Below are 20,086 nucleotides of genomic sequence, written 5' to 3'. Positions count from 1 at the left end.
AAAACCAGAAAACATATTCTAGCCATTTTACTCAGATAATTAATGTGTGTATATATATATATATATATATATATATATGTGTATATATATATACATACATATATATTGCTTCTCTCACTCTCCCTCTCTCACTAGCACACGCGCACATACACATACCCCTACAGTATTACTTCATATGCCAAAAGTAAAAATAAGGAAATTCAAGAAGAAAAAATTGTATTGATGAGCACATAAGGAATATAATCAGTTAATCTAAAATAGAGGTTAATTCGAAAAGCAGCAAGGTGGTGCTTTGTGATCACATAGAGGGGTGGGATAGGGAGGGTGGGAGGGAGGGAGACGCAAGAGGGAAGAGATATGGGAACATATGTATATGTATAACTGATTCACTTTGTTATAAAGCAGAAACTAACACACCATTGTAAAGCAATTATACTCCAATAAAGATGTTAAAAAAAAAAAAAAAGAAAAGCAGCAAGGAGGGAATTGTATTTTACTATTGGGTTCCTTGACTCCCTCAAAAACCATTCTTTTTTTTTTTTTTTTACCATAAAATAATACTTTTTTATAACTTAGGAAATAGATGGAAAGGCTGGTTATTAATTTTGGAAGACAGAAAGTGCAACAAACCAGTGTCTTCTGTATTTAGAATATCATAGCTAATCAGATAATTCAGCATAAACAAGGACGTTACTTTACTGGTGCTACCCAATATCTAGGTGATGTTAAACAAAAGAAAACTCTAAATAATTTATCTTAGAAACACAGTGGCTAGGAATATCCATTCTGGTTCTGCAAACAAAGACTTTGTTTCTTTTGAAAATCACAAAAACCATTCTTAATATCATTTAAGCGACTATAAATGGACACAAAAATCCCACATAAAATCATTAACTTCTAAAATAAGATATAAATTTGTTTCAGTAATAAGTACATGCTTTTTTTGTAGGAAAAGAAAATATTTTAATTTTTACAAGGAATATGTTTTTCATTTTGAAATTTTATTGATGTGAAATGTACAATTTCAAAAGAGCAGTTTAGCATTGGTTTTGATATTGGGTTTCAACTTCATAAGTTGATTTGAAGCCTTTTGCAAACACTATTAATTTAAAATATCTAAAATAGTTATATGATATCTTACAAGTACCCATATATAATAAATTTATTTTTAAGTAAATATCTTCTGTAGAGTTGTTTACTGATGGTAGTTGTAAAACAGGCTTCTTCAGTGAAACTATAAACATTCACTTCATCCTATAACTATGGAGACAATTTATGGGTTTTTGCCTCATCAATAAATTAATATATCAATAAAAATAAATGAATAACTTCCCAGTTTTTATTGAGTAACTTTAATTACTATCATTACTATATATCAAACATGGAATATTTATTAATGTATTCTATTCAGGGGATATTTCTTGATCACTTCCCTAATTCTAGAGCATATAGCCTATTTAAGACCTGTAACTCAAAATGCACTTAATTATAAACTAAATTTCTTGGTACTTAAAGGCAATATAGAAACTAAAATGTTATTTACTTAAAAATAAATTTATTATATAAGGGTACTTATAAGATAGGGTTGTGTGTGTGAGAGAGAAAGATGAGAGATGCAAAGGAATAGGAAAAGAGGAAAATGTAAAGTTTCCTTTTCTTATTCTTTGTAAAGTCGATAGCTGACATATGACAGTGTTATTCTCGAAAGAGTGTACCTATAATAAAATTTCTATATGATTCTATACAATCTAAGTGGTGTTAAAACAAGGTGACTAAGTGCATAATCTTTGGAAACAGAAATTTGGTTCAAATTCCTGGCTCTCCCACTTAACATGTGAGTAAGCTTGGGCAAGTTATCTCACACTATGGGCCTTATATCTCTTCTGTAAAACAGAGAAGAAGATCTAAAAACATCCACATCTCAGGGCTGTTGTGTGGATTCCATGATATCCAGCCTATGACCTAGAATTTGACCTGTGTTAACTGATAGCTGTTGACCTCATGATTCCTGTATTTATCCAAGCTTTGATTTCCATAAAATCAGCCTCTCCCAGTTCTTGTCCTATGTCTTACTCATGGATAACAAAGCAGAGTGTGCAAGACTCTCATAATCTGCTCCTGCTATTCTTTCACCTTCATCTCTCAGCTTTGCCTGGCCAGTATCCATCAAACCAAAAAAACCCAAAAATATTCCCCAAATACAAGCCTGTTTCAGCCTCCATATCCAGTGCTTTTTTTTTTTTTTTTTTTTTTTTTACAACTTGTAATACTCTGCCCACATCACCATCCCTCCCATAGATATATACAACCTCAAACCCCAGATTTTTTGGAAATTTAGGGAAAAGAAAAGCAGGATGTGCAACCACCAAGCTGAAGACACATGAGTGTGGAGGAGACCAGCAGCCACATTAGCAGGCTATAATTAATAGTTCTACAGCCAGGTGAGCCAAACCAAATGTGACAAAGTCAAAAGAAGAAAACAAAATAAAAAGCCAAGCATGTTCACCCCCAAGGGGAGCCACGGTATGAAATGGTCTTACGTAAGTAAAAACAAACCCAAAACATGAAGAAATGAGTGTTTCATTTTTTCATTGCACCCATGCGCCTCAACACGGACAAACCAGATGCAAATAAAGTCTTTAATTTAGGACAAACATCAGCAAGTATAATTTGTCCTTTGAGATTTTACTCAGAAGCCCATGCAGCCGTCCCCAGTCCCACCCCTACCCCAGGACATTATTAGTTGCTCCTTTTGTGTTGCATTTTCTCTCTACCTCTATTGGTACCAAACACTTTTTTAAAGTCTACCTTCCCTACTATATTGACCTCCATCAAGGAAAAGTCACTTTCTATTTAATCTTTGCTTACCCAGTACCTTGGGCAGAGCTCACAAGGATTACTCACAAATAAATATAAACTAACAGATAAAAAGCAATAAAAGAATCAAAAGAATCAAATTTATTCCAAACAGGCTGAGGTGAAAGGGAGACTTTTGAGGACGTTCTTGCTGGAACACCTCATTTATCTCAATGGGATCGAAAACGTGTAGTGAGAGAAAGGCAAAGACAGCTTCGGAGAGTTGAGAAGGAAGAGCTGATCATATGCACTACGGGTAACCAGATAAGGAGTTAACAAGGCATCAGTAAAAGGATTTGTCAGTATTAAGGTTCCAGGGAATGTTTCCTTGTACATGGAAAAGTCTTTTGTAGCCCATTTATGATTTCCAAAGGTTCTAAATTAGTTCCAAAAGCTCTACCTTATCCCAAACCTGCTAAATGTTGAATTGGAGTTTAGGGTAAGGGAAGAAGGGTGGGGAAATCCACTGAAGAGCAAACGAGTCTCAAGGCTGAAAGGAAACAGACAACAACAAAAAGACAAGAAAATCATCAAATATATGACCCTCCTCTCTCTGGAGACTGTTGTCAGGTCTCCTTACATCCTGTTTGCTGACCAGACGTCAACACACTGTAACAGTGGAACCTGTTTATGCCTCTCTTAGAGGCAACTGTACCACCGTCCAAGAAGCCATCTAGTTCACACAGCACTTACTGAAGCTATTTCCTTCCTCACCCTGTGAACGTGGTCTGAGCCTTCATTAGCCTGAAGACATTCATGGATAAGTTATTCATGATTTTTATTGGTGAGCTCAAAGGTACACCTTACTTAGTGCTTTTGGCATTGAATTTGTGGACTAGAGGAAAGTAAAGTTAAACTTCTATGAACAAGGTCAGTAACACAGAAAAAGACAGAAAACCTCCCAGGATGGAGGCATGGAGTTCAGTTCTTGATAGGAGCCTAAAGCAACGCCATTAAAAAAAAGGTTTTTTTTTTAATGTCAACAAAAGATGGACTGTGCGCATCAAAAGAGAAAAACAGGAGTCTGAGAGGTATAATTTAGATACTTTTATCCATCAACATATGTGAGAAAGGGATATGGAAGCTGGAGCTCAGAACTCCATGAACCGTGTCCTGGATACAGCCACGCTTTGCCTTGGATGCAACATACCAGTACCATCTGTCTCTCTCACCCTTCTAATTCCTAATGCATAAATCAATCCTTAGACTATAAATATGCTATATAGTAATGACCTCACTAAAAGTTAATAAATTATCATACAGAGTACATACTCATCTTTAATATACAATTCACTCTACACTGTAAACATTTTCAACAAACTTTATTGCTCTATACATTCACCTCTGGCCCTTTGGAGAGTCAGATCATCTCAGGGTATAATGTAAAAGGGAAATTTCTGGTCTTACAAGGTAAGAAATCCAGAAACATGGTTTAACCAAGGTGTACTTTAATTTCCTTGAGTCTGTCAAAGGAACGTGTAACAAAATCATATTGTCTGGAAACTCGTTATGCTGATGTTTCTCATTTTCATTTAATACTGACTTAGCATTTCCTTTGTGCCAGTTCCTGTACAATTACTCAATAAAAATTAACTCAATGAATTCCTCATTATTACAGATGAGATAGGCTCTGCTATGACCTCCATTTTACAGATGAGGGAACTGAGAGGCTCAGAAGATGACATAACTTCACCAAAGTTAACAGAGCCAGGATTCAAATCCAGGCAGCCTAGCTCCAGAGTATAGGCTGACAGCCACTATCACCCTGTTTCTCGTAAAAGCAACACTGCATTTGGAACTTCCTTAAAAAACCTTTATGTCGAAAGTCATTATTTTAGATGTCCCTCTTTTTAACATTTTATAATAGTGTAGAATATAAATCTATTATTCTTCACTGTCGGATACAAATGAATCTACATTTAAATGTCTTACCATTTAAATGTCTTACCACTTATCCCTGCTATCGCAGAAGAGAACACTGGTGAAAAATGACACGGGTTTAGATGATTTGAAGCTGAGATGGCAGGTGAGCGCAGCATTAATTCCACTGGGAGAGCCCATAATGAAAATTATTTGCCTTTTGGAAAATTCACAGAAAGAGGTTGAATCACGTCACCATCAAGAAGCCTTGCTGGGTCATGGACATATATACACTACCAAATGTAAAATAGATAGCTAGTGGGAAGCAGCCGCATAGCACAGGGAGATCAGCTCGGTGCTTTGTGACCACCTAGAGGGGTGGGATAGGGAGGGTGGGAGGGAGGGAGATGCAAGAGGGAAGAGATATGGGAACATATGTATATGTATAACTGATTCACTTTGTTATAAAGCAGAAACTAACACACTATTGTAAAGCAATTATACTTCAATAAAGATGTTAAAAAAAAAAGAAGCCTTGCTGGGGAAATACGGACACTGAAAGTTGAATCCCTGTTTAAAATTAAAAGAAAAAATTAGCTCAAAACATGTACAAGTAATTGGATTTAAATGTGGTTTCCTCTGTTTTTTGAATCATTAGAAAAATTAAGACAATAAATATTTACAATAATATGCCCAACTACTAAAGATATTTTTGTATCATCTCTCGTTTTCTGGTCACAATATAAGTAAAATTGATAATATGTTGATTTAACCAAGAACTACATGAGGTGATCAAAAGTTCCTTTTGACCTGTCACGATTAAAATAACAGGGTTAAAATGCCTGATAAGGTGCAATGTGTTTTTAACCACAGCCATGCTAAAAGCACTGTCCTTAAATATGTCCTGACAAAAATTTACTAGAAATTACTGCTTAAAACAGCTAAAGCTTTAATGCATGTAGACTAAATATTAACAAATGCATATACACATATTTTTTCTTTAATTTGGGTACAATTAAGCACTTGTACACATATATCATGAATATTTTTTCAATCATTACTATTAAAAATATTCTACTAAATGTTTGCATATTTCATTATATACTATAATTTATTTAGCCAATCTAAAATGTTTGTGATTTTTAATAGCATAGTATGTAGTATTCACCTCAATTCTAATTAATACTTGGTAAATTTTAGTTGTCAATAAATATTTCACCATATTACTTTGTTTTATTATATATGTAGGTTCCTATAGCAAATAAGAAGTGCTATCAAATGGGAATCATATTTCCCTAGTACTTTAATTAGACTGAAGATTATTCAGCTAATTAGAAAAAGTAAAGAAAGCTCTCAACTTGAATTAGCTAAACTCATATGGTTCACTGGACAAAACACGAAAAAGCAGTTTATAAATCAGGTTTGAATCCAATTCTGTTGCTAATTAACTGTCATTGGATAAGTCATTAATGCTATTGACTTTATTGTATATATAATGAGAATAGGTTACATCATCTCTACAGTCCCTTTTACATGCTCATTTCATTATACCATGTTTTGTAAGACTCAGCTTTTAACTTGAGGTATTTTTAAAATTGATACCATTATACATTAACTTAAAAGCTGAAAGATTAAAAGATTAATTCATATATGAGACGTTTCTTGACCAAGAAAAAAGTACTTTCTAGTACAATGTAATTCAAGTCATGTCTATTTCCTATTTAAGCAACAAAGTTTAGTGTCTGCTTACAACATAGGGTCTTGGAAAAACTGTGAATCCCAAAGTTGTAAACTTAATGTTGAGGAACTACACTCTCTCACAAAATGGCATTTAAAGTAAGCCCCCGAGGCCTAAGTAAGCACTCATCATATCTTGCAGGCCAAATGTTAGAAACTAAAGGCCGTTCTATGCTCCTCAACTTGGACAATTTTCATTTATTTCCAACCATTACATCACACACGGAACTCATTTTCTCTGGATCTCAGAATGCTTAACTGTAAAATAAGGTATTGAACTAGAGAAGCTCTGAGGTGGGTCCAAGATCTGGTAGTTTATGAAAGTAATGCTAATAGGCAATTCACATCAGTATATAAATCCTCACAATTTATATAATTTTAAGATGTAAACCAGCCACTCTTTACATCTATTTCTTTGTATATATAGACAGGCGTATATTTCTAAATAAAAATTTGTTTTGCTTTCCTTTTTTGTCATTTTATATAAAGGATATCAATATATGTAGTCTCTCTTAACTTTTTATTAATCTCAATATTTTCTTTTCTAGGATTCATAATACAGTTGTCTCATTAGTTGAAGTTCCTCCACTTCACAGCTATAGAATATTCACGTACACATATATCACAAATTATTTATCCCTTTACATGTCACTGGACATTTGTGCAGTTCCCAGATTTTGCTATTCTGAATAATGCAACTATGACTAATTTCAAACATACCTTGTAGCACACATGTGCACTTTATTTAAGTATAGTTGATTTATAATGTTATATCAGTTTCAGATGTACAGCACAGTGATTCAGTATTAAAGTTATTATAAAATATTGGCTATTTACAATAGCCAGGTTATGGAAGCAACCTAAATGTCCATTGACAGACGAATGGAAGAGGAGGATGTGGTACATATATACAACGGAATATTACTCAGCCATAAAAAGGAACGAAATTGGGTCATTTGTAGAGACGTGGATGGACCTAGAGACTGTCATACAGAGTGAAGTAAGTCAAGAGAGAAACAAATATCGTATATTAACGCATATATGTGGAATCTAGAAACATGGTACAGATGAACTGGTTCGCAAGGCAGAACCAGAGACAAAGATGTAGAGAACAAACATATGGAAAAGTGGGAAAAGGGGGGAAAGTGGGGTGTGGGTGGTGTTGGTGGGATGAATTGGGAGATTGGGATTAACATATATACGCTAATATGTATAAAACAGATAACAAGAACCTGCTGTATAAAAAAAAATCAAAAAACAGTTATTATAAAATATTGGCTATCTTCCCTGTGTTGTATAATATATCCTTGTAGCTTATTTATTTTACACATAGTAGCTTGTACCTCTTAATCCCCTTCCCCTATCTTGACCCTCCCCCTACCTCTCTCCCCTCTGGTAACCACTAGTTTGTTCTCTGTATCTATGAATCTGTTTCCCTTTTGTTATATTCATTCGTTTTATTTTTTAGATTCCACATATAAATGAAAACATACAGTATTTGTCTTTCTCTGTCTGACTTACTTCACTAAGCATAATACCTTCCAGGTCCATCCACGTTGTTGCAAATGGCAAAATTTCATTCTTTTTTATGGCTGGATAATATTCCATTGAATATGTAGAATATATACACATCTTCTTTATTCATTCATTTGTTGATGGACACTAAAATTGCTTCCATACACTGGCTATTGTAAATAATGCTGCTATGAATACTGGGGTGCATCAATCTTTTCTAATTAGTGTTTTTATTTTCTTTGTATATATACTCAGGACTGGAATTGCTGCATCATATGATAGCTCTATTTTTAATCTTTTGAAGAACCGCCATGCTGTTTGCCATAGTGGCTGCACCAGTATACATTCCCACCAACAGTGAACTAAGGTTCCCTTATCTCCACATCCTCGTCAACACTTATTATTTGTTGTCTTTTTGACAACTGCCATTCTGATAGGTGTGAGGCGATATCTCATTGTGGTTTTGATTTGCATTTCCCTGATGAGTTTTTCTTGTATATACTGTGAAGTGTAAATGTTGGGCTATGAAATATGCCGATGTTACACTTCACATAGTATTATCCAGTGTGGTCCTACTCACTGACACTGTAACTAGTAACCTGATTTATTAATGTTTGCCTACCTAGGACAAGCAAAATGCTATCTTATTGCAGTCACTAATTTTTACTTCCAAGTTTACAAATAGGTCAATTATATGTTTTCATGTGTTTATTTTCCATTTTATCTGTGAAATAGTGATGGAAACTTTTTGTCAATATTTCTGTTGAGTTACTTGATATTTTTCTGATTAATTTGTATCAGTTATTTACTCTATTGTTAGCATGATTTTAAGGCTTAAGAAATCTTTCTCTACCCACAGACATTAACATTGTTTTCTCTAATTTTTTTTTTGCCTATATTCAAATTGCCTTTTTTTAATTAATTAATTTATTTTTGGCTGCATTGGGTCTTTGTTGCTGCGTGCAGGCTTTCGCTAGTTGTGGTGAGCGGGGGCTACTCTTCATTGCGGTGAGCGGGCTTCTCTTGTTGCAGAGCATGGGCTCTAGGCACAGGGGCTTCAGTAGTTGTGGCATGCAGGCTCAGCAGTTGTGGCTCATGGGCTCTAGAGCACAGGCTCAGTAGTTGTGGTGCATGGGCCTAGTTGCTCCACGGCATGTGGGATCTTCCTGGACCAGGGCTCAAACCCATGTCCCCTGCACTGGCAGGCAGATTCTTAACCACTGTGCCACCAAGGAAGTCCTCTAAGTTTTTTTTTTACATTTGACCTTTCACATTTAAGCCTTCAATCCATGTGTAATGAATTTTCGCGTATTAAGACAGGAATCCCGTTTGAAATATTCCATACAGTCGATTATTCTAGCACCATTTATTGAATAGTAATCTCTTTGCTCCATAGATCTATACTACCTTTGTCATATATTCGGTATCCATCCATGTGTGGGCCTTTTTTAAGTCTATTCTACTCCTTTGCACATTTTCTCTATCACTGCACCACTATCACATTGATTTATTAGTCTTGATATTTGGGAAGCTAAGCCCTTCTCACCTTATTCTTTTTCTTCAGGGGTGGCTTGGCTACTCTTGACCCTTGATTTTTTCATATAAAATTTAGAATTTTACTTGTCAATCTCTATGAAAAAATTTATTTGAATTTTTATTTCAGTTGCATGAAATATCTAAATTGATTTGTAGAAAACTGTCCTTTTTACAATATTAAGTACCCCAATTCATGAATATGTGTAAATCTTCATTTATTTATGAGTTCTTTGACTTAAATTTTATAATTTTCTCCATACAGTTCCATACAACTCTTCCTATTATCTTTAATTGTTAATGTTTTTATGAATAGTAGTTTTACAGTTGCACGTTCTAAATGTTGTATGCTGAAATGCTATTGAATTTTAAATATTGGACTTATATTTGTCTATCTTGATAAATGATCTTCATAGTTTTAAATATCTACATATACATTCTTTTAATTTCCTATACAGAAATTCGGATTCCGATATACACCAAAGTTTAAGAACCACTGATCTAGAGAAGATTTGCTTGCTTCTGCTGAAAGATAGAAGGACTTACTCACGTGGAACCATTTTAGCTTCTTCCAGATTAATCCAGGAATCAGAGATTAAGTTTTCCTATCTTGAAGTTGTCCCAATTTAAGAACAAGCTTGCATTTGGCATGTTATTACAGTTCACCACTCCTACTCTGGTTTCAGCTTATAAGAATGTATTCTGGTTTGGCTTGATCTGATACCCTTTAGAGACCTCCCACACTTCTCAGCAGCCCAGCAGTTTTATATATATATATATATATATATATAAATACATACATACATACATACACACACACACACACACACACAAGCTCTATTTGTTTTGTAATGTGAGGGCTCATAATATATCTAGGCCAGTACAGTCCTGGGATTTGAGCTGTTCATAAATTTTTTAAAAAACGAAAACAGATTGCATTCCCTATACTGTGTGCACATGATAGGCAGAATTCTGTGACGGCCACCAAGAGTCCTGTTCCTTAGTGTACAAACTGCAGAGTTCCCACTCCTTGGGTGGCAGGATCTGTAAATATGATGAGACATCACTTTGGTGATTAAGTTATGCTATACGGCAATAGTAAAGGAACTTTCCATAGGTAATGAAGGTCCCTAGTCAATGGAATTTGAGTAAGCAAAGGGAGATAATCAGGGGCAGATCCAATTTAATCAGGTGAGAGAGAAAAGTCAGAGAGATGGTGTACTTCTGGCTTTGAATGAGTTAAATGCCATGTTGTGAGGAGGGGACCACATGTCTAGGACTTGACGGTGGCCTCTAAGAGCTGAGAGTTATCCGAGCCAACAGCCAGCAAAAAAACGATGTCTGAGTCCTATAACTACAAGGATTAGTTCTGCCAACAACCAGAGAGCATGGAGGAGGACTGAGCCTCAGATGAGACGGCTGCTATAGCCCACACCCTGAGCTCTGCCTATTGAGACCTTGAGCAGTGGACACTAAACTAACCTGGACTCCTGACCCACCCATCACCTACCCCCCCAAAGAAACTGGGAGAACAAATTCATGTTTTAAGGCACTAAGTCTGTGGTAATTTGTCACACAGCAAAAGAAAACTAATACACTGAGTTTTTAAGCTTGCTTCTCATACCACAAAAAGAGATATACCAAAAATTTTTACCAGAAAATTGAACGACTAACGGTGAGACAACTAAATGGGCTTTTTGGGGGTATTTTTAATTTAAATGTACAGTTAAATATTTTAGTAGTTCACTCCAACTATAGAAACAAGTCAGACATTGTTCATGACTCATATAACACAGACAGAAAGAAAAAAGCACCTAAAGAAAATGTGGTCAATTCACATTAGGCATCTACCTGAAATAGTTCTGAGGTAAAATGTTGACATCCATCACAGTTGTTACACCCAAAGGAACAGGAGTAAAAAATATGAAAGGAGGGTCAAACAATAACTTGGGTAATTTTACCTCTCCGACCAGACATAACATTCGAAAGCAAACTGGATTATCATTTAAATGTATAGGAATATCAGCTGTGTATTTTCTAGGCTGTCCTAATGAAAGAAAAACTTTTTAAAGTATTTTAGATTAGTTCACACACACCAAAAAACATTTACATAATTTAAACCTTACTAAATATTAAGATGTACTATGAAGTTACAGCTCAATGGAGCAGAATAGATTACCCAGAAACTGGATTTATCCTGCCAAGGAACTTAAGACTTGTAATGAGGTGTCATTGAAATAAAAATCTTTTAAAGTGCACTCTGTCTAGAAATAGAGTACGTCTCCTTACAGTAGATTTTCATTATTATGGGAAAATACATATACCTTGGGGAAACAGTACAACAGGACTTCTTTTTTAAATTGTTTTCCATGCCTTAACAGGAGCTGCCCATCCCTTTAGTATATGCAGCATGAAGATGAGGTCAGATAACTGCCATAAAGATCTCAGGGAATACTGAGAAATGGATATGCTGAGAGGAAAGGAATGTGCTTTCTTGCAGATTTTTAGGTTTATGTAAGGCTGTCAGGGTCGACTGGCCAATTTCACCTGGTAGGAAAAAACAGGAAATTGCCACATGGCAACTCACAGGAGGAAAGGCAGTTTGTGTAGGAGAAAAAGTCTCAGCACAGAAGCAGCAGGCTGGTCTTGGACAACAGGTGCCATCAGAGCCAGTTGCCAGTGCCTTTTAAGACCCAAATCCCCAAACATAAGTCTCACAGGAAGAAAAATGTGATCTCATGAGTATGAATTCAAGGTTATATTTTAGAAACCAAAAACTTACTGAGGGGCTTCCCTGGTGGTGCACTGGTTGAGAATCTGCCTGTCAATGCAGGGGACACGGGTTCGAGCCCTGGTCTGGGAAGATCCCCCATGCCGCGGAGCAACTAGGCCCGTGAGCCACAACTACTGAGCCTGCGCGTCTGGAGCCTGTGCTCTGCAACAAGAGAGGCCGCGATAGTGAGAGGCCCACGCACTGCGATGAAGAGTGGCCCCCGCTTGCCGCAACTGGAGAAAGCCCTTGCACAGAAACGAAGACCCAACACAGGCAAAAATAAATAAATAAATAAATAAATAAATAATAAAAATAAAGGAATTCCTTTAAAAAAAAAAAAAACTTACTGAATTCTGAGTTTTGAATGGATTGCTTTGAGGTTATTCCTGGGTTTTAGAAGTGTTAAAGGTTTCTGGGATAATGGAGAAGGGGGTTCCTTGTGTAACCTAAGACTTACTGCGGATTCAGTAACACATGTTTTTAAGCTCAGGTATGCCTTCTCTCTCATCTGAGACATAAGTTATATAAAGGTGTTATAGGCATGTTTAATTTTTTTTTAAGAGTTAGGATGAGATCCTAAGGAAGGAACCTACAGGTTTGACTGCTTGGGCTCAGCCCCATACTGAAGGAAAAGGCAAATGGAAATGTTTATTTCCTTCTAGATGATTCAGTCCATTTCATCTGGATATAAATGTTGATAAGGACATAAAGGAGAAGCTCTGTATAGAAATACAGGTGGTGGCTTTAGCTGGACTAGCTTTTATACTCTTTCTTTTAGGACCAGACACATTAGACACTAAGAAGAAATACAAAGAAATATCTGATGAAACCTACTAATTTTTATAAAGTAAACTTCAGAATGCAGGGAATATTTGATGTTTTCTACCATCTTTTCAGAGTTCTAAACAGAGGTAATAAAAGATGAAACATTTAAAAAAATCGACTAATCACAATATCCTATGTACTGTCTCTCACACATAAATCTAAAGTGCATATACAAGGCCAGGCTAAGAGATGTGCTGGACATAGATTTAATGCAATACCGTGCTAACAGAATATTATGGAGAGAGCAAACACACAGCTCAATAAACTCTCTAAAAAGCTTAAAAGCAGTAAGAGGTTCTTATCCTGCCTTTTCTATTGTTAACATAGCTAGCCGTGGGTATTTTATTAGATTGCCACATGTGTAAAACATAGTAGTGTCCGAGAGATCCCAATGCAAGTGATTTACTGAGGGAGTGCTCTCAGGAGGAACCTGTGGGTAAAGGAGGGAAGCAGAACAGGGCAGGGCAAGAAGCTATGAGAAGCTGTAGTTTTAGAATCGATTCAACCTGATTCCACAGGGAGCTCTGGGATGTCGGACAGAGCAGGGGGAGGGGGTGGGAGGGAGCGCGTTGGGTCACCTGAGGTAGTAGTGGTGGTTAGACTTAATCTCCTTGCTATCTCTTCATGAGGTATCTTCCTCCAGCCAAGGGCAATCCCCTGGAGAAAGGGACAAACATAACCTGCCAGGAGCCAACACCCACAACTGAGAGAGGGATCGAAAAGCCCAGTAATGGGAATCTGGATAGGCCCAAATAGCATATACAAGAGCCTGTAATCCTAACATTGCTTCATAAGTAAGAATAATTAGGAAGAAACACAGGTAAGTTACTATAACACCCTTTTAAATAGAAAAATAGTCTGGAAATGACATTTGGTATGCTTTAGTTATAGTATATAAACTATAAAGGTACTTAAGCAGATGCTTTTAATTAGAGACAAATAGTAGTATAGACTTCCTCAAAGAGAGAAAAAAAAAAAAAAAACGTGCATAGATGTTTTTTCAAGCACCTTCCTGCTGTTCCTTTGCTCCTGTGTGCTTAAAAAAGCTAGATGCCATACCTTCACTTCCTAAAGCTCATTATCTGAAAAATTCTATGTTTTAATGTAGCACGGATTCTCATGTTGAGAATCTTCTAAGATATGCGCATACTGGGTGTCAGGCTCAGGAAACATTGAGGGTATTTACATGAGAACTAAGAACAATCTTATCCAAGGGGAGTGAGAGTCTAGCCACACAAATTAGATTCAAGACCAGTGGTTCAGATGCAGAAGGGATTGATGATTTGCCTACATACCAGTGTGGATAACAGATACTATCACAGCCCTGCCTCTATCCCTGTGGCAGTCCAAGGAAGAGCAATAAACGGGGAGTGAAAACTAAAACCCACCTCACTCAAACTCTTGAAAGCCCTGACAGTATAAAGGAGCCCTGCTTGGTTAGCAGTATAACAGGGTCTACCCAAAGTGGAGATAAAATATATTTGCCCTACTTTAAGTGATACTGATGGCAAAGGTTCCATCTACAAGGCAAAGGAAATAGCAGACATAGAAGCCCTGACCATGGTTTGAAATAAAAGGCTTATACCACAGTCAGATTACAAGAAGAGAAAATGGCAGAACAAAAGTGTAATCAATCATCAATGCCTGCTAGAATAAAACGGCAGATGCTACAGGATAGCACAAAGAACAAGGACAAGATCTCACTAGGTGTGATTAAAAGAAATCTTAAGTCAATTAGAGACCCACATCTCTCAAGAGGCTGGGAAAAGTAAACAAGTTGCTTTCTGTGCTGCTTATTACGCTGTCCTTCCAAAGCCCTGTGACCTGTGGGTGAGAAGTTATGTTAATAAGATTATTGGAATCATGGTTTGCACATAAGTGGGGGGGGGTGTAAAAAAGTTAGACAATGGATCAGATTTAGGACAAAGGATTCGGTCTGGGGCCAGGGGTGGATAGAAAAACAGACTTTGAGTCAAAAATCAAAATGCTACCATTGTAACTTGTCCAAAAGGAAACTAATTTGTCCTAACAGTTTTCTGATTAAAAAAAAAAAAAGACTGGAGGAATTTTTTAGTTGTTTGAAATGTACAGATGCAGAGAGATACCTCTTATCCCCACATTTTAAAAAATTTATTGTGATAAGAACACTTAATATGAGATCTACCATTTTAACAGATTTTAAGGGTACATTACAGTATTTTTATATGTAGACACAATGTTGTACAGCAGATCTCTAGAACTTATTCATCTTGTATAACTGAAACTTTATGCCCACTGATTAGCAACTCTCCATTTCCCCCTTCCCTAGACCCTGAAAAGCACCATTCTATTCCTTGTTTCTATTAGTTTGACTATTTTAGTATCTCACATAAGTAGAATCATGCAGTATTTGTCTTTCTGTGACTGGCTTATTTCACTTAGTATAGTGTTCTCAAGATTCAAACATGTCACACATTACAGGATTTCCTTCTTTTTTTTTTTTTTGGCTGTGCCCTGCAGCATGTGGGATCTTAGTTCCCCAAACAGGGATCCAACCCACAACCTCTGCAGTGGAAGCGCAGAGTCTTAACCACTGGACAGCCAGGGAAGTCCCCTTTTTTAAGGATGAATAATATTCCATTGTAAGTATATACCACATCTTCTTTGTCCGTTCATCCATCAATGACATGCCCCAACATGTGCACAGAATCCCTCAGCAAAGTATGGGTAACTTATTGATTTAAAGCATTTAAGGAAATCACTGTTTAATGATTAGATGAGCACTAAATTGAGAGTTCAGTGGACACATAAGAAAAAGAATACAAATCTTACAGAATTAGTTCTGTAATTTCATTAAACAAACAAACAGTAACAATAATAACAACAAACCAAAAATTGCAACAACAACTACTGAGTGAAGGTGAAGTTCTCATTTCCATGGTAGCCATATTACATTACTTATAATGCCCCATTTTCAAAAATAAAATTTTGAGACACACAAAACACCAACAGTGAATGATCTATACACAGGAAAAAAGACTGTCAGTAGGAGCTGTCCCTGAGAAAGTTCAAACATTGCACACAGACACACACATTTATATATAAATGTATATTATACATAAATTGTGGAGTTGAAATGTACAATAACTGAAATGAAAAATTCATTCAACATGGTTTCACCAGTAGATCTAAACTGACTAAAGAAAGAATCAGCCAACATGAAAAAAATGTCAGTTGAGTTCCTCCAGTGTGAGGAACAGAAGAAAACAGAATGAAGAAAACTGAACAGAGCCTCAAAGATTTACAGGACAACATCAAGTAAACCAATATACACAAAACGAGAATCCCAGAGATAGAGAAAGAAAGGGCAGAAAGGCTATTTGAAGAAATAATGGCCAAAAACGTACAAAATTTGATGAAAACCATTAATTGAAACATGTAAGAATTTCAATGAACTCCATGTAAGATAAATTCAAAGAGATATACTCTCAGACACATTTGTCAAATGGCCAAAAACCAAAGGAAAGAGAGTCTTCAAAGCAGAAAAAGTGACTCATTATATATATGGGATCTTCAATAACGTGAACAGCTGACTTATCAAAAACCATGAAGGCCAGAATGCAGTATGAAGACATATTTAAAGTACTGAAAGAAAAAGACTGTCAACCAAGAATTCTATATCCAACAAAATTATCCTTCAGAAATAAGGAAGAAATTAGGACATTCCCAGATAAACAAAAACTGACAGACTTCATCACCAGCAGAACTTTTCTAGAAGAAATACTAAAGGGAACCCTTGAAACTGAAATAAAAGGACACTAGACAGTAAATTGAATCACAGAAAGAAATAAAGAGGTAAAGGTAAATATATGAGTAAATATAAATGATAACATAAAAATAGTTTTGTTTTTATTTTCCTTGACTATCTGATTTTTTTTAAATGCATACTTATTTTACTTAGCATAATGTCCTCCAAGTCCATCCATGGTGCTGCAAATGGCAAAATTTCTTTTCTTTTTATGGCTGAGTAGTATTCCATTGTATATATATATACCACATCTTTATCCATTCATCTGTTGATGAACATTTAGGGTGCTTCCATATCTTGGCAATTGTAAATAATGCTGCTACAAACATTTGGGTGCATGTATCTTTTCAAATTAGTGTTTTTGTTTTTTTCGCATGTATACCCAGGAGTAAAACTGCTGGGTAATATGGCAGTTCTGTTTTTAGTATTTTGAGAAACCTCCATACTGTTTTCCACAGTGGCTGCAGCAACATGGATGTACTTCAAGGGCATTATGCTAAGTTAAATAAGTCAGACAGAGAAAGACAAATACTGCATGATGTCATTCATATGTGGAATCTGAAAAAAAATACAACGAAGTAGTGAATATAACAAAAAAGAAGCAGACTCACAGATATAGAGACAAACTAAGGGTTACCAGTGGTGGGGGGGGAAGGGCAATATAGGAGTAGGGGATTATAAAGTACAAACTATTAGGTATAAAATAAGCCACAAGGATATATTGTACAGTATGGGGAATATAGCCAATATTTTATAATAACTATAAATGGTGTATACCTTTAAAAATTGTGAATCACTATATTATATGCCTGTAACTTATATAATATCGTACAACTAAACGTCAATAAAAGGAAAAAAAACCTTAAAACTACACAGAAAAAAAGTATAAGAAAGTAGTATAAAACTGTGTTGATGGGATTATATTGTGCAAAGATGTAATTTGCATGACAATAATAGTACAAAGGAAGGGGATGCTATATTGGAGCAAAGTTTTTGCATACTGTTGAAATGAACTTGGTATTATTCTCAATTACATTTTAAAAAGTAAGATGTTACTAGTATTTTTCAGGGAAATCACTAAGAAAATACCTCAGAATTTTATTATGAAAGAAACAACAAGGGAAGTTAAATGTTAAACTAAAAGACATACAGAAAACGAATAGCAAAAAGACAGGTGCAAATCTTTCCTTAACTTCATTAGTAATTAATCAGTAAATATAAAATAATTCAGTACAGCAATGAAAAGGCTGAGATAAGTAAAATAAACTTTAAAAAATAATCCAGATTCATGTCATCTAGAGGAGACACCTTTAGATTCAAAAACACAATTCAGTTGAAAGTAAAAAGATGAAGAAAGGATATACACGCAAATAATAACTAAAAGAGAGCAGTGGTGGCTATGATAAATTTAGAAAAAATAAATATTAAGAAGAAAATTGCTACTATAGATAAATAAGGACATTATATGTACTGATAAGAGGATAAACCACCAAGAGGATATAACAATTTTAAGCATATATGCACTTAACAGAGCACAAAGTACATGAGGAAAACCTGGTAGAACTGAAAGGACAAATAAATAATTAAATAATAACCCTATAAAGCTTCAATACTCCACTCTCAATTGTGGGTAAGTCAAGTAGGTAGAAGATCACTAAAGAAATAAACGACTTAAACAACATTATAAATGAAGTAGACCTACACACATCTATGGAACATTCCACCCAACAAGAGCAAAATACATACACTTCTCAAGTGCATGTGGAACATTCTCCTGGGTAGACCATACTTTAGAGTGTAAGGTAAGCCTCAATATATTAAAAATGACTGAAACCATACAAAGTATGTTCTGCAACAACAATGGAATAAAAATATAAATCAATAATAAAGTGAAATTTGGGAAATTCTCAAATACGTGAAAATTAAACAACACACTCCCAAAAAACTAATTCTTAAGAAATGGCAAAGTAAATTTTTAAATATAATTTTAGATTGAAAGGAAAACAAAACATACCAAAATTTATGGGATGCACCTAAAGCAGTACTCAGAGTGAAATTTATAGCTATAAATGCCTCTATCTAAAAGATATTTCAAATCAGTACCTAACATCTTGCACCATAAGAGACAAGGAAAAAAAAAAAAACAAATTACAGCCAAACAAAGTAGAATAGAGAAAATAATAAATATTACAACAGAAATTAACTGAATTAAAGTACAGGAAAAAATTAAGAAAATCAAAAGTTGGTCTTTGAAAACATTATCAAATTTTAAAAACCGTTAGCAAGAATGACCAAGAGAAAAAAAAAAGAGAAGATTCAAATTACAACAGTCATGAATTAAAAAAAGGGAAAATAACCACTAACTTTACAGAAATTTAATAAAAGGATTATAAAGAAACACAATGTACAGCTGTATACAAACAAATTAGATAACCTAGAAGAAATGTGCAAATTTCTAGAAAGACACAAATTACTTAAACTGACTCAAGAAGAAATATAAAATCTGAATAGACTTATAGAAAGGGATTGAAGTCAAAAGACTTCTCACATAGAACAGCCAAAGCCCAAACAACTTCATTGGTGAAATGTACTAAACATTTCATGAAGAATTAATATCAATCTTCACAAAAACAGAAACGGAAGGAATACTTCACAAGCCATTCTCTAAGACCAGGTTAAGAGAAATAAACAACTCTGTTTATGGTCAATTGAATTTCAACAAGGTACCAAGATAATTTAGTGGGGAAAAGATATTCTTCTTTATATAATGATGCATATAAAATGACACCTTAGTTACTGTAAAAGCATGTTATTCTTTGAAGGGAAAAACTCAATTATATGCATTTTCTAGAAACTGGAAAAAATAATCTACAGTTCATTTAGAAAAGTAAATGTATAAGAATTGCCAAAAATTTTTGAAATATATGTTTAATGAAAGAAAATTTGCCATACCAATTATTAAAAGGTACAAAAAACTTTTTGTAATTAGAAAAAAAAAAAAAAAAAACAGAAAAGTGGAAATATAGATAAATAGACATCCTGGCCAGCTTCCCCCAAAGCAAGCAATCCAAGAGGAGAAGTCAGATGTTGCAGCGCCTTTTCTGATCTTAGAAGTCACACACCATCACATCCATAATATCCCATGGGTCATATATTAGCCCTATTTGATGTGGGAGGGGACTACATAACACCATGAATAC

General features: G+C 35.1%; 1 protein-coding gene across 1 annotated transcript in view; it reads right to left on the bottom strand.

Annotated features, from left to right (window-relative positions):
- The window catches only part of CFAP47 (cilia and flagella associated protein 47), a 421,910-nt gene that overhangs the window by 300,284 nt on the left and 101,540 nt on the right, over positions 1-20,086 (bottom strand). Inside the window, 4 exon segments of the mRNA XM_082446774.1 lie at positions 4,805-4,931; positions 4,934-4,987; positions 5,267-5,286; positions 11,353-11,548. Of these exon segments, the coding sequence (XP_082302900.1) occupies positions 4,805-4,931; positions 4,934-4,987; positions 5,267-5,286; positions 11,353-11,548 (397 nt within the window).

Source organism: Balaenoptera physalus, assembly GCF_965194825.1.
Source record: "Balaenoptera physalus genome assembly, chromosome: X".
NCBI classification, from domain to species: domain Eukaryota; kingdom Metazoa; phylum Chordata; class Mammalia; order Artiodactyla; family Balaenopteridae; genus Balaenoptera; species Balaenoptera physalus.
The sequence above is the reverse complement of the archived record's forward strand: the minus strand, read 5'-3'. Positions and strand labels throughout refer to the sequence as shown.